The sequence below is a fragment of the Diplotaxodon limnothrissa genome, linkage group LG10, assembly GCF_057381915.1.
Source record: "Diplotaxodon limnothrissa isolate DT_005_m linkage group LG10, D_limnothrissa_male_GT1.1, whole genome shotgun sequence".
Lineage (NCBI taxonomy): Eukaryota > Metazoa > Chordata > Actinopteri > Cichliformes > Cichlidae > Diplotaxodon > Diplotaxodon limnothrissa.
Genome location: NC_140605.1, coordinates 1,272,257 through 1,297,459, shown reverse-complemented (window position 1 = coordinate 1,297,459; position 25,203 = coordinate 1,272,257). Strand labels below are relative to the sequence as shown.

General features: G+C 46.6%; 1 protein-coding gene across 3 annotated transcripts in view; it reads left to right on the top strand.

The window, feature by feature from the left end:
- Positions 1–25,203, top strand: part of spns2 (SPNS lysolipid transporter 2, sphingosine-1-phosphate) — a 57,078-nt gene that overhangs the window by 18,413 nt on the left and 13,462 nt on the right. For all 3 annotated transcript variants that reach the window (XM_085364235.1, XM_085364237.1, XM_085364236.1), the window contains exons 3-9: positions 11,508–11,644; positions 15,450–15,601; positions 18,948–19,014; positions 21,304–21,446; positions 22,424–22,576; positions 22,839–23,028; positions 24,772–24,837. In XM_085364235.1, coding sequence (XP_085220361.1) covers positions 11,508–11,644; positions 15,450–15,601; positions 18,948–19,014; positions 21,304–21,446; positions 22,424–22,576; positions 22,839–23,028; positions 24,772–24,837 — 908 coding nt within the window. The remainder of the gene's footprint in view (positions 1–11,507; positions 11,645–15,449; positions 15,602–18,947; positions 19,015–21,303; positions 21,447–22,423; positions 22,577–22,838; positions 23,029–24,771; positions 24,838–25,203) is intronic.

Sequence of the window (25,203 nt, the reverse complement as noted above, 5' to 3'; positions counted from 1 at the left end):
GTCTTCTAGTTGCATGCACAACTGATTTGCCCGCTGCACCGTCTTCAGTCTTTGAGAGGAACCCAGTCGGGCGCATGGCGAGGCTTCTGCGTGTTTGCTTTGTACGGTCATGGTTCTGACTCCGCTCGGCCCTTGATCCCCAAGGAACCTGTTTCTGACACGGACCTGGGGAATGGCGGGTGTCTGCGTGCAGACAAGGAGCCTAGGTGTGAAGAAGAGGCTTGGAGGATACGACATAATCGGGATGCTAGAAGGGAGGATCTTTACCTCAGCAGATACACATCACTAGCTCCATCCGTCTGCAGTGGGGTTGCATTTTGACATCACAGGTTCATGACATCCATCTTCCACACAACCTCATGGAGTCAGTGGTTTAAGGTCCCCGGTTACTTTTCAGACATGAAGGTGACTTTACTATACAAATAAAGTTATTCTGATTATCGTGTTCATGGAAAGGAGAGCACGTCTGAAAGGAGTGTCAGTGTGTCTGTGTGTGTTTTATGGTTTGTCCCTTCCAGCGTCCCCCACCACCAGCCTCCTTCTCCGAGGGAACAGTTCCCACCTCTGTGAGCACCTGCAGGCCTGCTCTGTCCGCTCTCCTTCCTGCAGGCTTCGGTGCACCTGGGAATGCAAACTGCCAGTGTAGGTGTTTTATGGGAAGTGGGTGTATGCTCAGGCTTTCTCTCGCTCTGTGCTGCCAGGTCACCCTCAAACATTACAAAACATAACAGCGACCACACACTGCAGGGTCCAAGGCACACAATAGCACTGAGTCAGAATCACTTTTTGAATTTGAGAAACGACTCTTTGTTTTGGCTCTTAATAAGAACTACTGGAAGGGAAAATTCCCCATATCCAGACGGTCTTTTGGCTTTAGGAAACACTAGGCTGAGCACTAGAGGAGGCTTTTAAACCTGCTGCTGTGTTTCATGGTGTTACAACAACTTAACTCTTACCCCGCCCTACCCTCTACTACACGGGTGTCCAACTCCAGGCCTCGAGGGCCGGTGTCCTGCAGGTTTTAGACGTGTCCTTGATCCAACACAGCTGATTTAAATGGCTAAACGACCTCCTCAACGTGTCTTGAAGTTCTCCAGAGGCCTGGTAATGAACCAATCATTTGATTCAGGTGTGCTGACCCAGGGTGAGATCTAAAACCTGCAGGACACCGGCCCTCGAGGCCTGCAGTTCAACACCCCTGCTCTACTAGGACTAACCCACGAAGCCCTTTTGTGAACCGAGTGCTTTCGGTCCAGTTATTTTGTTCTGCTTATAGAACAAAATAACTGGTTGTGGATCAGAGGTTAAATGAGGAGGGTCTCCACTGGAAGAGCCTGGAAGCCATTGTAACGGTCGTCTACCTGCATCTTTATTGACATGTGCTGAGCTGTCAAAGCTCACGATGAAGCCTGCAGGGGAGGTCGTCTGTATCCTTTGGCAACATTAGTGCTTTCAAAATAACATAAGGTGACACGAGGTATGTGCTCATTTCTGTCATGCACGTGAGTGTGCACGCAAGCCTGAGGAGCTGAGGTCTCGGCTCTCGTCGTAACAGGATGAAGTGTCTGTCATGCTAGCGTAAAGGCGTGCCGTTTGAGCCTGAAGCTCCTCCCCCGTCCATCAGCGTGATGAGATGTCTCCTGAACACAGCGGGCCTGTCAGGGCGCAGGGACGTGGATGTGACAGGCCCTCGAGCAGCGAGTGACCCTCACACACATCTGTGAACAGGACCCTTCCCAAGGGTGTGGAGGGACGGGAGGTTAATGGAAGAGTGTAAGGGGAGCGGGGGTTCACCTGGATGGAATTACCTTTGGTGACGGGGAGTTTCAAACGCTTTTGTTAACTGCAGTGAGAAAGAAGAGCGCTCTTCCCTCTCGCTAACATGCCGTGCTTATTGTGTTCAGTGCTTTGAGGCCATTCAGAAAAAACAGACTTAATGGGTTGAATTTTGTCTCATAATGGATCCTGGCATCATAATCATCTTTAGTAGAACCAGAGATATTGGGGTCAGTCAGGCTGTGTGCACGCTGGGGGCGGCGGCTTAATAAGGAGCCGGCACTCAAAACAGCTCACAGACGGTCTGTGGCCTGTGTGTGGCTGCCCACCGCATCTGAAACACAACACCAGCACACACACACACACACACACACACACACAGTCCTGCAGTCTTTACATGGTGTCAGCCTGCCTGCAGAGAGTTGTTAGGAATGAGGCCACAGGTGCTGTGTGGGACTAATGGCCTGAGCTCCTCTATCACACATCACGACTCAAAATTACACAAAGAAAAGTTTAATCACATCAATAGTAACCGCTATGCTGAAACAGCGACACAGTTTTTGTGTTTATACGCTGCTGTCTCCAATCCTTGGTTGGACCTGAGCTGCGGTCGAGTGTGTAAGTTGATTGCCAATGTCAATCAGAAATGTGTGAGCGCAGAGTTCCCTTCATGCGCTGGAAAGCGGAGCTGTCACTGCTTGATCAGCTGTTTCGGGCAGTGTCAGCTGCTTCTATTTTGTCTTTTGCCCTCGTTGGTATCCCCTGGTACCTCCTCTCTCACTCTCAGCACTTTGACAGCTGTTGTTGTCTTGTTGTTGGTCCCACTGGCACCTTATAGGAGTTAGGAGACATAAAGGGAAGGAGGGAGTAGAGAGAGCCGCTCTCCTCCCTTTAAGTAGCACAGTTTCATCTTCTCCACTATTGATTCCCAAAGCCAATAACGGCACTGCATTGGTGCTCAGCAGCCCTCTGCTGCTATGATGAGAATAGAACTACGACCTGATGATGTATGCATGTGTGTGCGTGTGTGCGTGTGTGCGTGTGTGTGTGTGTGTGCGTGTGTGCGTGTGTGCGTGTGTGTGTGCGTGTGTGCGTGTGTGCGTGTGTGTATGTGTGCGTGTGCGTGCGTGTGCGTGTGCGTGTGTGTGTGTATGCATGTGTGTGCGTGTGTGTGTGTGTGTCTTCATCTCGGGCTGTTTTTATAGGCCATGTCTCAGAGGAGGGCAGCTGCTGGGTGATGATTGGCACCCTGTTCCCGATCTCCTTCCCTTACACTTCCTGTCTTCCTGTGGCTGAACCAATAGCGCTGCTGAGTGACTGCAAATCCAATCAGGATTTCAGGGGGTCTAAACAGCCTCTTTTCATGTAAATGTCTAATGGCCCCTTTGTGTCAAGCACGGCTCACGCTGCGCCCTCAGAGAGAGCGTGGTGAGAAAGCTGCACGCACCTTTTTAAAAGAATAATCCGAGGACTGATTGGGCCTTTATGGCAACGAGATTCCGGCTGATATCCTTTCTTTCCTGCTTCTCTGAAAATGAAGACAAGATTGCTGCACCTTCACATCCAAGCAACATAAACAGATCAATTAAGACACACATGCACACTCCCCACACCGCAGCCTCTGAAGGTCAGAGCAAGGGCTGCTGCATGCTCCTTTCATCTGCTTTCATTTATTTAATGCAGACTATGTGTAATTTATTATATTTGATATTCCATTAATCCCAAACCAACAGCGACATGCTTGAAACAAACGTAAACACTTGTCATTAAATTAGCTGCTCTCACAGTTGCTGCAGGAAAGACAAACTGCAGCGTTGAGCTGCTGGATGTCAGCTCGGTGCCAACAGCTTGTTTCCCTTAATGCTGCAGCCTGGGCACAAGTCTGCAGCATCACAGCAAGCACATCTGGATACTTTTTTTCTATCCTAAAAAATTTCAAGAAGCACCTTCCTGTATTCTCACCATATGTGTTTGCTTCTGATATACGCAGTAATGTGTAAAAGATGATGTTCCACTGCACTCGGGCCAGCCAGCCGGGCCGGTATTTGTAGCTGTGTGATTCTTACCAGCTGCAGCTCGCACACTGAGCAGGTAGAAGAAAGACTTGATGCAGCAGCAGTGAAAACCTACCAGCCCTTAGCTGCAGTTAAAAGACTGAAAGAGTTTTTGGTTGGTGTTACAGCACAGCTGCACTTGATGGCAGCTTCTGTGGGTAGAGTATGAGCTGCTCAGATTGACAGGAACATTTCCCAGGCTTCATGTGGTATTTATCAGAGAGCTCTGGTAATCTGAGCCGAGGGATTTCTTGGAGAATTAGTGGTGATCAGAAATGTAAGGCATGCAGGAATGTTGGGGCTGCACATGAAGGAGGATCCAGCAGGCAGCAAAATGATGTTTGCGAGTGTCTGAGTTTCAGTCACACACGTTGGTGTCCTACTAAGTGATGTGTCACACCCTCCACAGGCAGGTCCATTAATCATTAGGGGAAGAACAACAAAGCTGCCACTCCTGCACACCTGATAGAAACACAGCACTGTGACGCCACAGTGACTGAAGCTTAGTTTACACCACATTCCTCTCTGTTCAATAAATACATGCTCATAAGTTTTGGTCAGCATGATTCACCAGCAAAGCTATGATGTCATTTTAATCTCAGTGTTACTGTAATTGTTACATTTTTACTATTTTCCAGATGTAACAACACTGAAAGTCTTTCTTCCTGGACACGATGAATGTTCTTTCCTCAGAAATGCCCCGTCACACATAACTGACCTTCAGCTACGTGTCTGTACGTCACTGTGTGATTGTACAAAACCTTTCTAAGCACAGTTTGAAATCAGGTGCTTTTATTGTGAAAGATTGACGGTGTTAAGAACAAGTTAAAGCAGAATGTGGTTTCGCTGCAGATGTAGTTGGTCGTGTTGTCAGATATTCAGTCGCCTCAAGGTGCTTTATACTGTAAGGTAGACCCAACAATAACACATACAGACAAAAACCCAACAATCATACGAGCTCCTGTGAGCAGAGGAAAAACTCCTTTTAACAGGAAGAAACCTCCGGCTCATCCAGGCTCATCTTGGGGTGAAAGCTGTGCGTCCGACTGCATCTGGTGCCAGTTACAGAGCAGTGGGCGTCCAGTATTGTGGACAGACCCGTTTATTTAGCCTCTGTCTGTGGCGTGTCTGTGAATGTGTCAGTGATTGTAGAGGAAAACCTCGACAGGAACTAGATTCCCATTTATGAGAAAGGTTAGATGTGTTTGGAGTGCCTGACATTTTCTGTGTGTGATGACATCTGTGGTATGCAGGGTTGGGTCACCTGTTTCCACATCAATACCAGTGCCTTCAACACAGTGTTTGAACTGGTAGGTCTCAGGGTAAGGATCATCGTGGCGTTATTTAAATCATTTTTTTGTCATCAGTGAGGTGAGTCATGGCGTGGTGATGCACAGCGAGGGCATCCTGTAAGTATTAATAGAAGGACTGTTGTCCTGTATTAGCTCCAGGGTGACATTTCTGACATTCCTCAGGATTAAAAGAAATGATGATTTAATCCAACGTGATAATAGAGATAGTGTGGTCTCATGCAAGAGCGAGAAGCTATTTTTAACAGCAGACGTTACTCGTGCATCGTTTGCTCTTCATACAAATACCTCCGGTTGCAGCAAGTGTTGTAATAATGAAAAGGGCAGCGGCACAAAGGTGGAGGAGAGTCAACAGAAACTGAAGAGGGGAGATGTATTTATGGAAGCTGCACTGAGCGCTGACACCTACACACACACCTCTCCACAGTGAACAGGTCACAGTGACACATGGCAGTTTTAAATGTGGCTGAATGACAACACCTAGCCTGAAGTCATGTACAGACCTGCAGGTGTGCTTCTCCGGTTCCTCTAATTCCGTCTCTGGCAGCTGACAGACATTCAGATTCCTGAAACTGGTGTGCCTCAATTAGTTAGAGCGTCCTTACTGTCAGCTTCCACGGCTGCAGGGCTGACGCCTGGGAAACAGCTCATAAGCCCTAAAAGAGGAGATAAGTTTTAGAGTTATTGATCTGATCTGGCAGCGCGGTGGTTAGCACTGTCGCCTCGCAGCAAGACGGTAAATGGCCTGCATTTGTATAGCGCTTTTCTAGTCCCTAAGGACCCCAAAGCGCTTCACACAACCAGTCATCCACCCATTCACACACAGGTGATGGCAGCTACATTGTAGTCACAGCCACCCTGGGGCGCACTGACTGACTGTCGCACTGACAGAGGCGAGGCTGCCGGACACTGGCGCCACCGGGCCCTCTGACCACCACCAGTAGGCAAACACGGGGTTAGTATCTGGCATGCAGCCAGGAGGCAGCCTGGGATCGAACCACCGACCTTCTGATTAGTGGCTGACCTGCTCTGCCACCTGAGCTACAGCCACCCCAAGACGGGTTCAATCCCACCATCAGGCCGGGTCTTTCTGTGTGGAGTGTTCTCCCCGTGTTTGTGTGGGTTCTCTCCGGGCACTCCGGCTTCCTCCCACAGTCATGACATGACTGTGGGAGGAAGCCGGAGTTAGTGGGGATAGGTTAAGTGGAAATTGCCCGTGAGTGTGAATCTATGTGTTAGTCCTGCGACAGGCTGGCGACCTGTTCGGGGTGTACGCCGCCTCTCGCCCTAAGACAGCTGGGATAGGCTCCAGCGCGCCGCGACCCTGAAAAGGATACGTGGACGAGGCTGGAGGATACGATCTGGACTTTAGAGAGTTGCCAACAAAACAATGTAACAACTTTTAGTAATGTGACGTCTTATTGGTTTCTTTTTGTTCGGGTAAAGAGCCCAAATGTGACACCTTTCCCTGTGAAGCTTCTACTTGAGGTGCATTTTTAAAGAGTTTCACATTGAGGCACAGCAGAACAAAGAAACTCTGGGCCCTTTGATATCTGTATTTAAAAAAAGATTTTTATTTCCAAGCAAGAGCCATTCAATCCATGACAAATCCCATTTACTTGAAAAGTCAAATCTCGGCGCTAAAGGCTTACAGGGCGAGCTTGAAACGAGGAACGCTGTCTGCGTACATCTGCGTTAAACCCCCCAGTTTTTATCTTTTTGTCCCCTTCAGCTCCTTTAACGCCACTTTTTCCAGTGAAAGCTGCTGTCAATCACCCTCAGAATTAAAAAAAGCTAATCATCTCTTTGCAGTGGGAGACGCACCTTCAGTGGGTTTTTGTGGAAAAGGATCAAACAGGCTGCTGAGCACTTTGTGTCCCGCGGCCGGATTCAGGGGAATCTAGTGTGTCACAGGGCAGCGTTTCAGCTCAGTGAATATCAATCACAGACACACACTCCACATATGTGTGTCTGCATCGCCCCGATGCAGTATTCACAGTGGCATTGAATCGTAGGGAGTGAGTCATCCCTGGAGGTATTGTTCTGTTGGCCAATCAAAGCGATGGATGGATGTCCGGTGTTTAGAGTCTCCCTCTGTGCGGCATGCGAAGCAGGAAAATGTGTGTTGCAGGAGGTCGTGGTGCAGCTTGCTCAATTGTTTTCAGTTTCTGTTACTCTCAGCTTGACAGTAAATTTCCATTCCTGTCCTCTGAAACCCAGAAAACTCAAGACGGCTTCACACGAGTACGTTTCTACAAAGACTGGCTCCCAATCACCAGGAAACCTACTCTATAATATCCTGATGATGATGTAAGCAGAGCTTTTCCAGTTTACAGTGAAACAGTTTTAAATATGATGACATGAATGAGTCTTTGTGACGATGTTAGACTGAAACGCAGACTCGAGTGTGGCTGCTATTGTGTCTACTTTTAGACTTCTCACTCAGCCATTGTCTTCTCAAAGTGAAAGACGATGGTAACTTCCTCGCTTGAGAGACTGTGAGAAATACGCACGGCGTGTTATTTGAAGAACATCAGAGGAGGATTGGCACTCCTGCGTGATGCACGGGGCAAACTGAAGTCAGGGCTCGGTTTGCTTGGTTTGTGTTGTTTTGTTGCTTGTCTGCAGAAACGTTCCTCTCATTAGAGAAAACGTATCCGGTTACATCTTTTGTTTTTTATATAAAAAGTGAATGATAATGGAAAATAATAATTAATATATGGACTTCAGAGAGGTTTTAAACAGTTCTCAGCACGGTCCCTGCAGACCAGGCCGCACTGCTTCACACTGCTTGGTGAGGCTGCTATGAATCCTCACCATCACACACATTTATTCACAGCCCTCGCTGTTAATTCACTGTGTTGTAGTTTTCTAAACTCAGGTCGCCAGCCTGGCGTTTACAATGACTCGCAGCCAAAGAAGAAATAAAGTGTTTATTAGGATAATAGTGGGGAAATGTCCCGTAAGCCTAATGACAGAGGCACAGCTGATCCTATAGGACTCGTTTACGTTGTTTTGCAGTGTTCGGTTCACAGATAGATGTAATGTCTTCACTGTCAATGATCACAATTACGCCCCAGCAGTCATCACTGTAATTATCACCATCAATATGTCCAACAAATGCAGTAAACAGTGCTGCGAGTGCTGCCGGGTTGTACTGCTTATACGCGACATGTCTCTGTAGTCAGAGCTGCCCTGTGAGCGCGGTCCGCTGCGGTGGAAGCATCTATGGTGTGTCGGAGTCTTAGGCTTTCCTGCTGTGAGTTTGTCTTGTGTTTGGAGGTGGTTATGGAGATCGCACAAACATGTGGAGCTGCGATGTTACACTACTTTAAATCAAAGCGCGTTCGGCTCAGGAATGCTGGGCTTCTCAGGAGTGGGCAGCGAGGTTTATATGCTTCATATTCAAGAGTTTACTTTACATCAATCAGGCTTTTCCTGTTATCATGCCCGACGGGGCCATTTAAGGTGCTTGACCACAAAATGAGATATAAGATATGAATAATTGCATTTTTCCTATTAAGGTTACATCTCTGCGTGTTTGCCTGAAGAGCTGCAGAGTTCTGGGAGGGACGTTGTTGTCTGTGGAGACTTATTGTTAGTGTTGGTTTGTCCGTCCTACAAGCTCTTGAAATAGACTGAAAGCATTTGTTTTCTTGTCACTTCTTACTAATCACGCCAAACACATCTGAGATTTAGTGCTTCAAACACGTACAGATAACAATAATGTCATTGTGATACCACAGTAAATGTCTGAGCATTTAACCGCGCTCTGTGCGATGTGTCATATTTAGGCCTGTTTGGGAGCGCCTGTAGCACGACTGTCGTACTCTTTTATACACAATCTTTGTAGTGATAAGGAATTTCCTGCAGCACCAAAGGTTGCACATGATATCAGTGTGAACCTGGTCTTAGGGGTCAGCATGTGTTCTTATGCCAGCCTGTAACTAATGTGTAACACTGACAAGAAAAGACTGTCGTGATCCTTATCAGGAGACATCTGTCATTGTAAACAAAGCTACATTATTAATATGTGAGTCTCTTTGAAGATCTGATGGATAAATAAGGTCAAAGAGAACAAGAACAAGATCTCCAGATCTGAATCTTCAGCAGGGTTATCAGTGCTGACTCTGACTTCACTGAATTTAATAAGAGAACATGCAGAAAGCGTCTGAGTGTACCTTTGTTTTTCTTACAATAAACAACCTGACAACATCCCCTACGCCTCGTGTCAAGAAACAAAGTAATCCATTTGTAGCTGAAGTGTAACTGTTATTTATCATCTTATTATTTTCTTTCAGAGTTCAAACGGGTTCAGGAGAAAACGCGTTCCTGGCAGGCGCGGCGTTCTCGCTCGGTTGGGCGCAGCCCTTCACGTCTCAAAACTAAAAATAGTATTTCACATATTTGTTCTGTTTTTGCCAAGTTTGGCACCGAGGCTGTTTTTTCTCCACAGCATCTTCTTCATTTTAACACCAAAGCTGACGTTACATCAAAGACTTTTGCACAAAGGATTTATGTGTCTCACTCTAAAAGCAAAAAGGCTGCGAGCAAACTGTTATTACCCGACTTAACTCACATGTGCTGGTACTGCTAAAAGGTGAAAATGAGCCGAGGAAAATAGCACAACTTATCAGCAAATTACATAAAATAAGATCTGCGGAGAGAGAGAGCCTGTGCGGTCCGGTTGATGACCTGAACTAAGTCAGCTGAAGATGTGAGGATGTGTTTGTAACAGCAAGAGTAATGATCTCTGTCCCCACGAGGAGCAGCTGCTGCTGGTTGATTATGGACCTGTCCCAACTTATCTCCAGTATGCACAGCAGAACCTGTGTGTGTGTGTGTGTGTGTGTGTGTGTGTGTGTGTGTGTGTGTGCTGTGGCTGCAGGGTGAGCTGGCAGAGCTCTTTTAGAGACCTGGACCTGCAGGGAGGAGTCATCAGAGTCATGACACAACAGGCCTGTGGTCGGTGATGGAGGCGACAGAGAGGGAAAGAAACCCGGGCGAGAAGAGGGAGAGTAGCGACGCTGAGAGGTGGAGATGTGAGGCACTCGTTAGGAACTCGCCCAGCTCCAGTAAAAACGTCATTAATATTAGTGAAATTAAATTAGAATTAGACTTTAGATCATTTCCCTGTCTCAGGTTAGATTGTTCTTCCCCAAAAATAACAGCAGAGTCGCACCGGACGAATGTTCACATGTAGATTTTCTATAAAGTGATGACGCACTTTTCATTTACATAACACGCGTGTTAAGCTGTAACACCAATAACACGGCTCTTACTTTTAATCCCAAAAATTCATATTTCACATATGAACTTCATATATTCATATATGTTTTCAGTCAGATGTGGTGAACCTATCAGGATGCAGCTTCGCTACCTGCCCAGTTGTTGCATGTACATACCTGCAGCATCATTATGTAAAACCACAGCTTTTGCCTCAAAATAGGGTTTTTATCCTTTTGCTTTTTTTCTCCCGTTTATCAGACTACGATATCACATGTCCAAAACTACAGTTATGCTTTAATCTGATTACTGTCCCTCATCCCGCTGGCTGGCCTCTGCAGCTGTGGGACAGCGATGCCTGTATCTTATATAACACCCCCCTCCTCGCTTTCCTCTCTCAGCTCCTCTGAACGTTTATGCTGATGATGTGTCAAAACACTCCCGCCTGCCTCCCCATCTCCTCCCGCTGCTGTCAAGAGTAACATCGCTGCCCTTTCTCCTTCGCAAAGACACCAAACTCAGTTTGAAAGCTTTAAAAATTCTGCTGTGTTTGGGTTCGCCCGCCTCATAAATACTGACGAAGAGCCTGCAAGGGCTGAGCGGTCGTGCAGTCAGCAGTGGGGCAATTAGGGAAGCACATTTTGGAGCACAAAGTTTCCTTGTAAGAAATTAAGATGGAGGAATTATTTATGGCTGCACAGCCACCGAGCTTCTCAAGGGTCAGATATTGCTGTGAATTGTCCTACATCTGGTTAGTTCCCACTGTCATTCTTTCTTTTCTCCACAGCCTTTTTAATCGGTCTGAGCTCGTAACATTTGCCACATGTCATCCTGATTTTCTCTCCTTCAGGGCTACGTTATTTGACTACATCACAAACTGCGCTTCTCTGACCTGCTACGTTAGCTTAATGCAAGTTATCTCTGACATCTACCCACGTGTTATCGTATCTATGTGATATTCTCGTGAGGTGACGTGTAACAGGGGCGTGTCTCTGGCTGACTTCTATCAGACACTTGATCTGGACGGGTCTCGACTTAATCAGAGCTGAAGCAGTGTGACATAAAGCAGCAGTCCGCTCATGCAGTAAATGAGTATCGAAGTCAGTGACCGTCATTTTCTGTTTCTCTTCTCTTTCCGCAGTTTTCATCTGTAGCTTCATGGTGGCAGCTCCCATCTTTGGTTACCTGGGCGACCGCTTCAACAGAAAGGTCATCCTGAGCTGTGGCATTCTCTTCTGGTCCATTGTTACCCTGTTGAGCTCCTTCATCAGTAAAGAGGTACGGCTCTGAGAAACCACACAGCGCTCGCAGCACTGCAGCTCCACTGTCAGTGTGTTGGTTCCCCTCATAGACAAGGTTATTATTCTGTAATGATCTGGATATGCTCGAAGTTAAGGCAAGCAAAATGTAATGACATGCTTATTAAGTCAGATACCCGCTCTGCCTTTGTAGACATGCTCTGCCTGCGCCCTCTCTCTGGCTAGCAGCCAGCTAATGAAGGCCTCGCGCTTGTCTCGGTTACAATGGTTTGGAAGATAAAACTCATTTCGCTGATCTTTTACAAGCAGATTTAGACTGTGTGTCTCTAAGAACCTCTGTGTGCGAGGAGATGGCGGGTGCTTTAAACGGCCACATCATTCATTCGTGGAGGCCATAAAATGGGGGAAGGGGCGTCCCGCTGAGAGTCGACATCATATTAGAGTAAAAGGCTCGGCTCACGGACGTCTGCGTGGGGGCGTCGACGGGCTCGTGGTGCCTTCTTGACACGACGGTTGTAATGAAAATCTGACAAAGTGACTGAAATATGTGCCTTCAAAGCTGTGTTAGTCAAATTTATGGAGCATGCAGAGCATCGTCACGCTGCAGTGTCTCCAGCAAGTAAACCGCGAGCGGAGCGACAGCTCGGCTCAGGTCTCAGGAGCCTGTCCTCTGTCCTCGACTCGACTGCTGCGCCTAAGCAGCAAATACATCGAGGCCACTTATAGATAAGTTGAAGTTAAGGAGCTCTGACGAATCCCACAAAGGCCGCTGATGGCTCACGTCCTTTGTCTCCAACTGTGACTCCACCCTTAAGACATGTTCCTGAGCGTGCCGATCAAACGAGACATGATGGCTGTTATATAATAGCTGTGGCACTGTCACCAGGAGAGATGAAAGACACGACACGCAATGAAATGCTAACGAGTGCTTACAACAGACTCCTGTCGTGATGCATTTGAGGCGCTCTGGGGCGTTTGGAAGGACTCGCAGGAGATGCAGGATGCAGATCTTACATAAGAGAAATTCACCACAAAGTGAAACTTCATACTTTTTCCTCATGACCACAAGATTATGTCATAAAGTGATCACTTGTGCTTCTTTATTTTAACATGTTGAAGCATATTACTCGCTGCTCCTTACTATACGCCAGAAAGACAGCACATTGTGCTGCAGCTTGTCTGCCTCTGGTAGGCTTTATATGTTATATTTCCAGGACTGTCCCTGTTTATACCTTAGTTTAGTAGAAAGCATCGCTCAGCTCACTCAGCGTCACCTCGTTTGTGTCGAGGGTGTGAGACGAGGACATCGAGATCTTTTGTTGGACCAACTCCACAGGTTGATGATCCTTTTTTTGTTTATAGTTTTATGACGGTATCATCTTTATAATGGTGTTGTTGCGTGACTGCTCTTCAGTGAATAGCCAGTCTGCATGACTCAGACACAAGCAGGTAAAAGTCCACTTGGAGTTTACTCCAAACAGGAAAACTTTCAAATCAAGCAGAAAGAGAAAAGAAAGGTGGCGGAAAGTTCCAGGTTAGCAGGGGTTAAAAAACAAGAACATCTATGAATAACTGGAAAGCTCTGGCAACAGCACAAAGACAATCAGGCAAGGAACGGTCTTTGTTCCCACAGTACATGTCATGAGGGCACTCACAAAGGGAGTGAAGTGCAGATGAGCAGAGGGAAAAATCATGTGATGCGACTGGTGGGAAAGGTGGGAGTGGCTTAGTTAGAAATGACAGAAGAGTTAGAAGCAAGGACGCACACAGAATACAGCACTAATGAATAAAATTCAATTCAATTTTATTTATATAGCGCCAAATCACAACATAAGTCGCCTCAAGGCGCTTCATAGGTACAGAGAAAAACCCAACAATCATATGACCCCCTGTGAGCAGCACTTTGGCAACAGTGGGAAGGAAAAACTCCCTTTTAACAGGAAGAAACCTCAGACAGAACCAGGCTCAGGGAGGGGCGGGGCCATCTGCTGCGATTGGTTGGGGTGAGAGAAGGAAGACAGGATAAATACATGCTGTGGAAGAGAGCCAGAGGTTAATAACAGATATGATTCAGTGCAGAGAGGTCTGTTAATACATAAAACACACGTACACCGTCTGTCAGCAGGCACGGCACCGTTAATGATAACTAATGACTAAATGCACCTGTAGGCCACCTGATCCAGCTCCAACTATAAGCTTTACCAAAAAGGAAAGTTTTTAATCTTAAAAGCAGAGCAGGTGTCTGTCTCCCAGTCCAAACTGGTAGTCCTGGTTCCACAGACCTCCCATTCTACCTTTAATATAACCAAAGAAGCGAGTAGACGTGGACGTAAATGATAAAAGTTTCCTTCAAAGTACCTCTTTGGACTTGCTAAAGTGTCAGGACCAGTGACAAGTGCCTGAACTGGTGTCCTGTAGATAAATATCAGACTGTGCTTTAATAAAGTAACAACACACAGTTTCTCAAACGTACTAGTTGAAAACAGCTGATTGTGAGCTCATCGTATGTCAGTGAACATGGGAAACTAACCCCGCCATGTCAGCATGCTGATATTTGTCTTTAACTCATTCAAAAGTCGGGGAAAGCTTTCGATCATCTCAAACTTCTCTTTCGTGTCTTTGTAGTCTTCAGACGTTTTCCAAACCACATTTTTGTGGTGCTTCTTTGGCAGCGTTGCTTCTTTGTCATTGCTAGTAGAGTTTCTGTTCCAGTGACCACAAACACAGGAAGAGTGCCTGTCATCATCCCACCAAACGGCCATTAAAGGAAAAAAATAGTCTGTCTGTAAATCATTTCAAACAATGTGACAAACATAACTATATACACAGCAGTAAACACTTGCATGGGCTCATAGTCTCAAGCAATATAATAATGCAAAACTATGTGCTGAAAAAACAGTAAACACATCTTTGGCGTCTTCACTGGTATAAACAGCTCCTAATTACGTCTTTATGAAGGACACTGCTTATCGGGCTGTAACAGCCCAGAGCCGCGTTACGAGTGGAAATAAAAAGATCTTAAAAAGGCTTTGCATATAAGAGCAGCTGACTGGATTGGAAGTCTTTACTGTAAATGTCTCGTTGTGGCCAGATCACAGGTCAGATTACTGACCCGTGTTTGTCATTTGTCTCCTGTGTGGGGATCCCGATTTCTTTGCAGCTTTACAAGCAAGCCGGTCGTCCAGATGTAGTGAGTAGTGGTTGCCGTGGAAACAGTTAGCGATCAGCTGCCTGCACAGGTGCCTCAATGAGAAAGATGCTCCTATTAAGGCCTTTTAAGTTTGTCTCTTCATCCCTTCATACCGCGCAGATTAAACACATAAAATCTTACTGCTGTTTTATTTCCATTAACTGATAATATAATACATAACATTCAAAGTCAATAACTAATCTGTGCTCAGCACCAGTACAGCAGCATGATGGGCATAGATGCAGACTATGCTAACATATGCAGAAAGAAGAATTATAAAAGACTTTTATTCTGAAAATCCATGTTTTTTGGTGCTCATACAAGAGCTCATGAAGCCACTGAATATTTTGCGACAATGATAATATACTTAACTGGTGGACTACACCTATAAAGACCGACTACATGGTGTTTCATTGTATTTTATATTTACCTGGTGTAAAGTAGGAACTCAATAATGGTTAAACAGAATTACCATGTTTGATGCTCTGATGTCTCGGAGGATGACCCACTGATCCTCCACTGTATGTTCACAAGCTCAGCGATGCTGAATCAGCACGGATGTAAATACTAAGTGATTAAATGTTGTGATTGTAACACAAGGATACGCAGATTAGCTTCTTCCTCCTCTCCACAGTACTTCTGGCTGTTTGTGCTCTCCAGAGGACTCGTGGGCATCGGAGAATCCAGCTACTCCTCCATCTCTCCCACCATCATAGGAGACCTCTTTACTAGTAACACCCGCACCATGATGCTCTCTGTCTTCTACCTGGCCATCCCCCTGGGAAGGTAAGATGCAGACAGGGCCTGGGTTGTTGAAGCTGATGAGCTATTTTGGGAGCTGAATGTTCATGAAACGACACCTCAGTGATGACCATGAACGTTTTCATCCTTTCATCTCTCCTAGCCCGTCCTTCAGATGTTAAATCCAAAGGAACTACAGAGCTGTCATATAGATAATTGAACTTTTCCTCACATTGGGAAGGTCACGCTTATGTTTGTTTTTTTTAAATTGAACCTTTGCAGAAAAATACTTTCAGTTGGCTCTGTGAAGCTTAAAGCAGGGTTGGAGCTGTGACATGGAGATTTGTGAGTAGGAGGTATTATTAAGCTCGAGTCTCTAGGCTCTGCAATTCATTTAAGCAGATAAAGAAGCTCAGGGAGAAAACAAACAGAGCCAAGAAATAAAAGACCAATGTACCTGCGATGCTCACTTTAGAGACGTCCCATTCGCCCGAGCTGTCGCAGGCTGTGCTGTTCTCCATCGTTTGCATGCTGGAAGCGCTGCGTAGTCTGCAACGCTCTGAACATGAGCGTTATTTGACATTTCTGTCATTATATCCAGGCTGGAGACAGACGAGCAAAGGGAAGCCTAATCTGCCCTTTGAGTGCTTGTGTTATGACTCGCCAGAGTTGTTTGGGTCACGGTAAACTGCCCAGCAACAATGACAATGGGAGGTGAAAGAGGGAGCCTCGGCGTGGCGCGTCAAACATCCTATCCACTCTCCCGCTTGTTTGTCTTTACTGACGCTGCGGTGACCATTTTCAGGAAATGACCCAGGAATTAGACTGGATTCATAGGAAACGGCTTCCCCTGCCCTTCATCCTTTGTTTGTTTGTTTTTTCAAACCTTTTTGAAACCGGCCCCACAGATATGTTTCTGGGTCTCGCTGCCGTTTGAGTCGGTCTGTTTTTCATGCTCAGGTTTTATTGTTGTGTCGAACTTTCCAAACGCTCTCTGATAAGATTAGCTGTTAGTCACTCGCTGGAAATATCATATGCTGTCTGAGCACGTTTATGCTGCTCTGTTATTTTTGGAAGACTAGCCGACGACGGCAGACTGTTTCCACCTTCACTGTGCGTGTGTATAAAACCAGCTAAACATGTTTTGTCTCTTTTAGCAGCAAGTGCTGATAACAAAGTTGTTGCGCTCAATTGATCCTCTCGCTAGTGTTGCAATTTATTATTCTGATGGGAAACAGCATGTGGGGAGAGACTCTGCACATGCAGATAACTCAGAAATCACAAAGGCTGACTGGCTTTCTTCACTTTTCCAGTCAAGAGTTTAAACAAACTGTGAGTAGAAGCCGCGCAAAGTGTTGGACGCCAGGCTCGGGGCCAATGTGTCACTGCTATCTGGGGCAGAGTGTCTGTCCGTGGAAGCCATGAGCTCCGTCAAGCTGTGATCGTGTTTAGTGTCAGGCAAGACTTAAAGGCCTTAACGCACCAGACGCGTTTATATTGTGTGTTAACATGTTTTCAGATTTAACGCCGTCATTTTTCAGATTGTTTCGATTCGGAGGATTTTTTGCATGATCTGACCAATCAGACCGCTGCATTTGGAAACAAGTGCGATCATAGCGTTTGAATATGCAGCGATATGAAAGTGTAAAGGTAATCAGATTCCTCTGCGCCCTCACACGTGACTCCATCTCTGCCAGTAAGAGCTCAAACTGCCCCGCTGACGTCGGTACCAAAGTGATGGTGGATCAAGGAGAACCTCTTCTTTACAAACATCACTATCACTTGATGTCGAGTCCACTTTTGTTGTGTCTATAGGTTAAATGACAAATTTGCATCTGAGAGATTCAGAATGTTGTGTACAAAGTTTACAGTTAGCCACCGTTTAGTTAGTTCGCCCATTTTAACTCCATTTTTCCAGGTAACGTTCCCGTAATGCAGCGTCATAAACGTGTGACAAACAAAGAAAACTTAATTTAGAGACGTGTCTCAGTGATGATCGTCAGCGACGTTTTCCATCCAAGCCACTTTACAGTCTTCAGTTTTAGTGGCAGAGATCAGTGTAGGTCAAAAGTGCTCAAAGCCTCTGAAAGTTAACGATTCATGTTATTGTCACACTCGTCGGGTTTTCTGTTGACATTTGATGAGTATGGTCATGCTGGATAAACTGGCATCAGGGGTGTAAAGCAGCGTCTTTTCTGACAGTTTCATCATTACTGGCAGTTACGTCATCGCCTACAAGCTCAGCAGCTTTGTATTTACTAATCCCCAGGTGCCCAGTTATCAATCTGAATCCTTTTTGTCCTTGAAACGCTGATGCCACGCCGATCTCACCCGATCTGATCCAGCGACAGTTCCCTCAAACGTTTCACTGCAGCGTTCATTCGTTAAGCACAAAACACCATTTTTTTAGCAAAAGCAGTGAAATTACTGTGAGAGTAAAGCCCGCGGCCAGAAGACAACACTGGCTCTGTGTCCTCACATTAGTTACTTTACACCTGCGTTTAGTGGCTGCTCGCACAAATCACCCACGCAGAGACCAAACAGATTCCGGTGCTTTGATCAGTAACACGTCATTAGTTCCCAAACACTCAGCAGCTATAATCAGACTACAAACAGGATGTGTAGTAGTGTGGGCTTCAGTGATGGAAATGACAGACTCAGCTGACGCATGTCACTGAGTCACAACTGACTGACCACTTCACTAATTACACATAATTCCAGTGATTGTTTGTCGAAGCGGCCACTGATCAGGGGAAGAAGAGCGATCCGAACAGGTACCATGGGCGGGGCATTTGAGCATTTCAGCAACTGCTTTTTATATATATATATATATATATATATATATATATATATATATATATATATATATATATATATATATATATATATATATATATATATATATATATATATATCTTTCACACAAAGCCTGAAAGAGGAACAACAACAACAGGTCTGTGGGCACAAATGCACTGATGAGGGCAGAGACCGCGGCAGAATGGCCACAAGCTGAGAGAAGAGCAACATTACCTCAGATGAATGAAGCAGCTCAGGACCTGTTCTGTTTAGTAACACAGCAATAGGCTCGATTTACTCAGAAACACTAGAAAAACCCGGCCTGTGTATTGAAGTGTTGCAGATTCAGTGTCTCACCTACACACTGCATGATCATTTTAAGAACGATTGCTCGATGAGATCGTTGTACCCAAACAACCTTTGCAGACGTGCACATCACATCATGAGTGTGCTGCAGGGAGAATGATGCCATTATGCTGTTATGTGAAGATGGACCCAAATGTTTCTGTGATTCGGTAAACTTGAGCAGAGCAGGCTGACAGTAAAATGCTGTATATGTTGTGTTTTGATGCATAACCTGTTTGTCCCTCTGCAGCGGGCTGGGCTACATCCTGGGCTCCAGCGCCAAGGAGGCTGCAGGAGACTGGCACTGGGCACTGAGGGTAAGAGCGTCAGCATCATGTGGGGTGGTGGGAGGGGGCACTGGCTCAGACGTTTGGGGAACAGAGGCTCAAATCCTCCTTAGCTCAGCCTTCAGCTTCCTGCAGAAGCCTTTCTAAAAACATCTTCTTCCATTACGCGTTCACACCAAAAAAACATTTGCTGCATAGGTTCTGATCGGCTTCAGCAGCAGGAACGTGGATTTCTAATAAACACGCTGCAGTCGCTGTAAACATTTAAGTAACATTTTGCTCATGAAGGCCATTTCTGCTGAACGAGGATAAATGGCAGCTCTGGGAGGTCTTTGTCACTACAGGAGATTAAGGAAATACAACATTTGGTTTGGCCATTGTGTCACTGTTGCACGTCTCGGGTGCATCCGCAGGTACGAGCTGTGTTGTGTCAAACAAATGTCTCCTGACGTCACACCGTAAAGCAAAGCGACAGAGATGATGTCAGAGCCCGATTCAGCAGCTGATGCAAAGATGCTGTTTATAGAGAGCAAGAATCACCCGCAGGAAATGAGCTGCAACAGGCGCCGCAGGCATTAAACGTCTTTGTAGGGCAGCGATGGAGCAATGAGCCGGGCATGGCGCTACAGCTGTGACTAAGTACTGTTGGGCAAATACCCTAAAGGTGCTCTGACGAATTAACCTGGATCTCGTTTGATAAAAGGCTCATTTCTGCTCCCGAGAGAAATTTATCTGCAGAAACCTGCTGATGGGATATTGAAAAAACTCATTAATAGACTGTTTTGTGCTGCAGCAGGAGAAAGGTGCTCTATTAGGAGCATAAATCACTGTTGCCAAAGCTGAGACCAAATGTTTGGAGGTGAACCTCAATGAAGCCGCCCGGCCTCAAAGGAGGGGACCAGCGAGAACCCCAGCAGGGCTCCTCGCGAACCGCTAACTTCAGGCCCATCCTTGGAACGAAGTATGACCTCACCCTTCTTATGAAGTGACTGGAACACATGAAACTTTCTCGCCATGGAAGAGATTCCTGGACGCGGACAGCTCGCTTGGCAGGAAGTTCATTTCTTCCTCGCCGTGGCGGAGCTTTAAAATAAAAACAAAGAGCAGGCTGGCTTGTTCCAAAGCAGCCACAATGACATTCCAATAAAACAATCTCAAAGCCAATTAATCACCGGTGTGGCATGCAGGGAAAACAAATAACAAGACATAAAACGGGTTCTTTGCAGCGGCATCCTGCTTGAAGGGAAAAACACTGCAGCGCTTCCGTTTGTTTTTGCCCAGCGTGTTCCAGCTAGCTTCCTGAAAATATGGATGGGATGAAGCAACAAAGGAGGTCCAGCAGGAGAGGGCAGTAGCTCATTTATTTGATAGCCCACCACCCATACAGGAAGCGTCTAATGGGCCCTGTGGGAGTCGAGGTTAAAGGTCACAGCCCCTTTGAGTTTTAGAATAATTCTGAAGGAACATAAGTGCCAAAAAACCTGATATTTGTTTCCCCTTCAGTGAGACCAGCTCCAGCTTCCATTAGGCCGCCTCGCTCTGAGACACGTTATAAGATTTCGATGTAGACGGCGGCGCACGGCGGCGTAATCCTCACACTTCTGAGAGCGCAGCCACATTATTAACTGCATTATGAGCCACGGCAGACACAGAATTATTCCCCCAGTGAAAAACTCCAAAGGACAAACACAGATGCACACATCCTCACACAGACACACACAGACACACGTTTCACAGCAGCGCAGTACTTATGCATATAAATGGGCTTTTATGAGCATCAAAATATAACGGGATGAATTTCCCCTGACATACGAAATTGGTTTTGCTTTTGTGAGCAATTTGTATCACTCAAACGAACCCCCTCGAACGCAGCCCATCCTGCCTTTTGTCTTCGTCTCCGCCACAAAGTCGCACGCAGGTACAAACACGCTGCCACGCAGCCCATGAAAGATGATGGTGACTATAGCAGCAGATGGGCACTTTATGAGGTTTTCACCTCGGTGAAACTTCACAAAGCAAAAACAAAAAAAGCTTTTTTAGGCTCTTGTGTGCTTGTACCCACAGCCAGGCCCACACCCACACATGCACACACATGCACATGCACACATGCATGCACATGCACACATGCACACACATGCACACACACACATGCACACCCACACATGCACACACACACACACAGTGAGTGTCAGGCGTAACGCAGACGCCGTCCATTCAGACTGGAAACAGCGTTCTTTGTCTCCTGTTTTAACTCTTCTATTGCTGTATGTTAGCATGATGTGTCTGAACTCTGATGCTGATTGATTCTCGTCCCTTTAGGTTTCCCCAGTTTTAGGCATCACTGCAAGCGTTCTCATCCTGCTCCTTGTCCCTGACCCAAAGAGAGGGAGCGCCGATCAGCTGGGAGGTCGCATCAGGAGCCGCACCTCCTGGTTGTGTGACATGAAAGCGCTCGCCAAGAAGTAAGGCTCACTTTCAGACAGCACATTTTGGGAAATCGTTTATGAGTTCAGTGTTCAGGGGGATTTATGGATAGATTTAGAGTTTTGGATATAAGTCGAGCTGCAAGGTCCCAACAGTCCTAAATGATCTCATCCTAGATCATCTGCCCCTCCGATCATCCTCCGTCTAAAGCTGTCGTCTCAGTTTCCCTACATGTCCACCCTGTCTTTGCTTCCCTCTGGTTTGCTCACAGCTGATATTAAATAAGGAAAATAGCAGAATTGTCTGTTTTTAGCTTTCTAAGTGTGAGAACATGCTTCTTTACATTCAACTACATCCTTCATCAGTACGTTTAAATTGTTGGATGGACAAACAAAAGCATTACACACGTCTTCATTATGTAACCATGGCTGAAATGGAAATGCCAACAGGAGCATTCACTGTCCTCCTGCCCTTCTGCTGAACAGCACATGGAGATATCATCTGAATTTCAGGAGCAGACCACCTCCGGCCTCAGGCTGTAGAAGCCCCCCCTTCACCAATACCTGCTGTTCTCATTTTCATGCCCCCCCGTTTTCTCTCGCTCCTCTCCTCTCCTCTCCTCTCGTCCTTTCCTTCATTCACTCCTCGTTAGTACATAGGATCTGTCCGGCCCGGGAGGCGTCACCAGTCCCCTTCGAGGCCTTCCCCAAACCGCAGCACCAGTTCGTACTCCCTCATCGCCCATCGTTACAAAGGATGTGGTCCCAGCCGGTGAAACACTGTAGCTTTGTTGTGTTGGACCCGTGGGCTGGGTTTCTTTATAGAGATGTTGGACATTTTTAGCCGTTTGGATTTATTCTTCACTTCGGTGGCTTTGAGCTGCAGCACCTGCTGTTTCAGCTGCTTTAACTCTGTGCAACCATCAGCTTGCAGTTCTGGTCAGATAAGAAAGAGTCAGCGAGATGTTTGACACGATGTGATTATCCTCACGATCTTTCTGTGTCTTTGTTGCCAGTCGGAGCTACGTGTTCTCCTCCTTGGCTTCGGCAGCGGTCTCCTTTGCCACGGGTGCGTTTGGTATATGGATTCCTGGCTACCTGTTTAGAGCCCGGGTGGTGCAGAAGACGGCAGAGGCTTGCACAAAAGAGATTTGCAGTAGCACGGACAGGTGAGAGGCTCATGACTCGACGGAGGGGGTGGATTTCTGTTTCCTTGTAAAGGGCAGGACTCCAGCACCGTTTAAGGATCAGAGATAGAAAGTAAAACTATTTGAGTTTCCTCCAAAGGATGCATGAGGAGGAGCGTGTGACACACCCCACTGTGAGCAGCTGATTGGAGCTTTTTTTACAGTGCGCCATTCTTCTGCGACCTTGATCGCAGTGTTTCACGCTGTAAAACCCGCTCGTCTAAATCTGCGTTATTTCCCACAGCATGGTGTTCGGGGCCATCACATGTGTGACGGGGCTGTTAGGCGTGGTCATCGGGGCTCTCACCACACGCCTGTGTCGCCAGAAGACAGAACGAGCCGACCCTCTGGTGTGCGCCGTCAGCATGCTGGGCTCGGCCATCTTCATCTGCCTCATCTTCGTGGTGGCCAAGAAGAGCATCATTGGAGCTTACGTAAGGCTCGTTCCCTGGAGCTGTCGCACAGACGGCGTTGTGCCTGCAGTGGATCAAGTTTAAGTAAAGAGCTGTGCCAGGTTTGGGGATGTTGGAAAAGCATTCTTCATTTTCAAGGATGAGGCGATATTAGCGTGTCAGTTATGATTCGTTCTAGAAGCTGACAGTCAAATGAGACGGAGAAGCTGTCGGGTGGGAGCAGAGCAGTGAATGGGTGTAGCTGATCATACTGATCGTAATAACAGGTGAGCCTGATCGGGCCTCCACACTCACTAATCGTAGGCAAACAGCATGGAGCCAGTGGACCTAATTACCTCGTGCAGCAGGAAAGGCTGTTTTTGAAACAATGTCGGACTTATCAAGCACAGATTTCTCGCTCTTATCAGTGACAAAGGAATAGGAAGGGACTCTCAACAAGTTGGCCTGCAGTGGCAGAAACGTGGCAGTCCCATGCGTGTAAGGAAACTTAACAAACAGGCTTCCATATCCTAAAAAATGTGACCTCGGCTTTCCCTGGAAAGTCCGGCTTCGTATTGGATTTTACAACTGTGAGCATTTTTTTAAACCGAGTGACGATTCGAGTGACACGTTTGATCCTGGTATGAGGAACAAATCCCTCTGAGCTGCTGTCAGGAAGAAGAAATCAAACGTGCAGAGCTCCCACTGTCCACGAGCAAACAACCAAAAGCTGATTTATTTAAGCAGCAATATGTTAAGTTAAGTGTCATTTATATGAATTAAGTGAGTAGCCCACAGGTAGCACGCCAAACAAAGTAGGTCCCAGGTGACAGATGATTACTGCTGCGAATAATGATTTCGATGTAATGAAGTAAGATTTGTTTGAACTTCTTCCAGGTCAAAGGCGCACATTTATCAGGTGTCAGGCAGCAGCATGACTCAGCCAATTAGAGCCGAGGAGCAGAAGTTTCCATATTAATTACACCATTACAGATCTGTCCAACTCAATTTTATACAGTTGCTCTATTACAGAAACAGGCTTTAGCTTTGCTAATGACTGAAGTGACGCCTGGTATCGCTCCGAGTGTCAGATGGTAACAGTGCAGGTTGAACGCTGTCTCGGGTCCAACGACAGAGGTTTGGGTTTTTACCAGGCAGCAACAGTAGCAGTCCTCACTACGAGGTCATAATTTCAAACACATGATGTCACTGCTTTTAGCCAGCTTCAGTCTACTGTACAGTATTAAATCATCTTACAGTACAGCAGCGCGTGTAAGTGATCGGCTCAAGTTTCATGGCAAAGCGCTGACAGATGTGTCACATTATAAGGCGTGACACGGCTGCGGCGGGCGACGCTGCTCTGTCGAGGCCGTCTGACCTCTCGCAGCTGTTGTCTCGTCAGCGCACGGCCGTGCGTCTCTCTTCTAAGAGGCGACGTGTTGGCAGCTTTCAGAGCGGACCTGTCTGCTGTGACCTCTCTGTACTGTAGGTCTGAAACAGCAGCACAAGTTTTATTCCCCGGCAGGAAACACATCAGCCGGCTGTGAGGAGCCGTGTTGGACCCTCGGTGCTGTTCACCAGCAGCCCGAGTGTTCCTGTCTTACTTCAAGTTTTCTCCTCCACCTGTATAGTTGTGGTTTTCCACACTGAGCTTCAACAACAATCCTTATCATCCGGTGCTGCTCTTCAGCTCGTGGGCTACACGCTCGGCGTTTTTAAACCACCGCAGCAAAGCATTTCTCTGAGTGTTCCCACACGGAGTTAACGATCTCTTTCTTTCTTTAGGTTTGTATCTTTATTGGAGAGACGCTGCTTTTCCTCAACTGGGCCATAACAGCAGACATCTTAATGGTAAGTATTGAGAAACCAGTACTTCTCCTCTGGGTCACTGGAAGTTCCAGCGACAAACTTTACCAATGGGGTCGTCAGATTAGATGCAGGTTTGGAAATGTGCGAGCGGCCGACAGTTCGGGCGGGGCTGATAATTGCTGCCTCGACTGAGGCTGAGTCATTCCCGCTGGTGAAAACAAACACAGGGGAGGTTTTTCTCTGATGTGTGTTTTAGTGTCTAAAAGTTCAAATCAGCCAAATGAAATTGGGTTTCCGCTGAGCTGGGTGAACGAAGCAGCGCCTGGGTTTGTGTTGGTGGTGACTGTGTGGAGACGCACCACTGTGGACAACCCAGGTGTGCCTGGGCTGGGTTTTCCAGTTACTTTG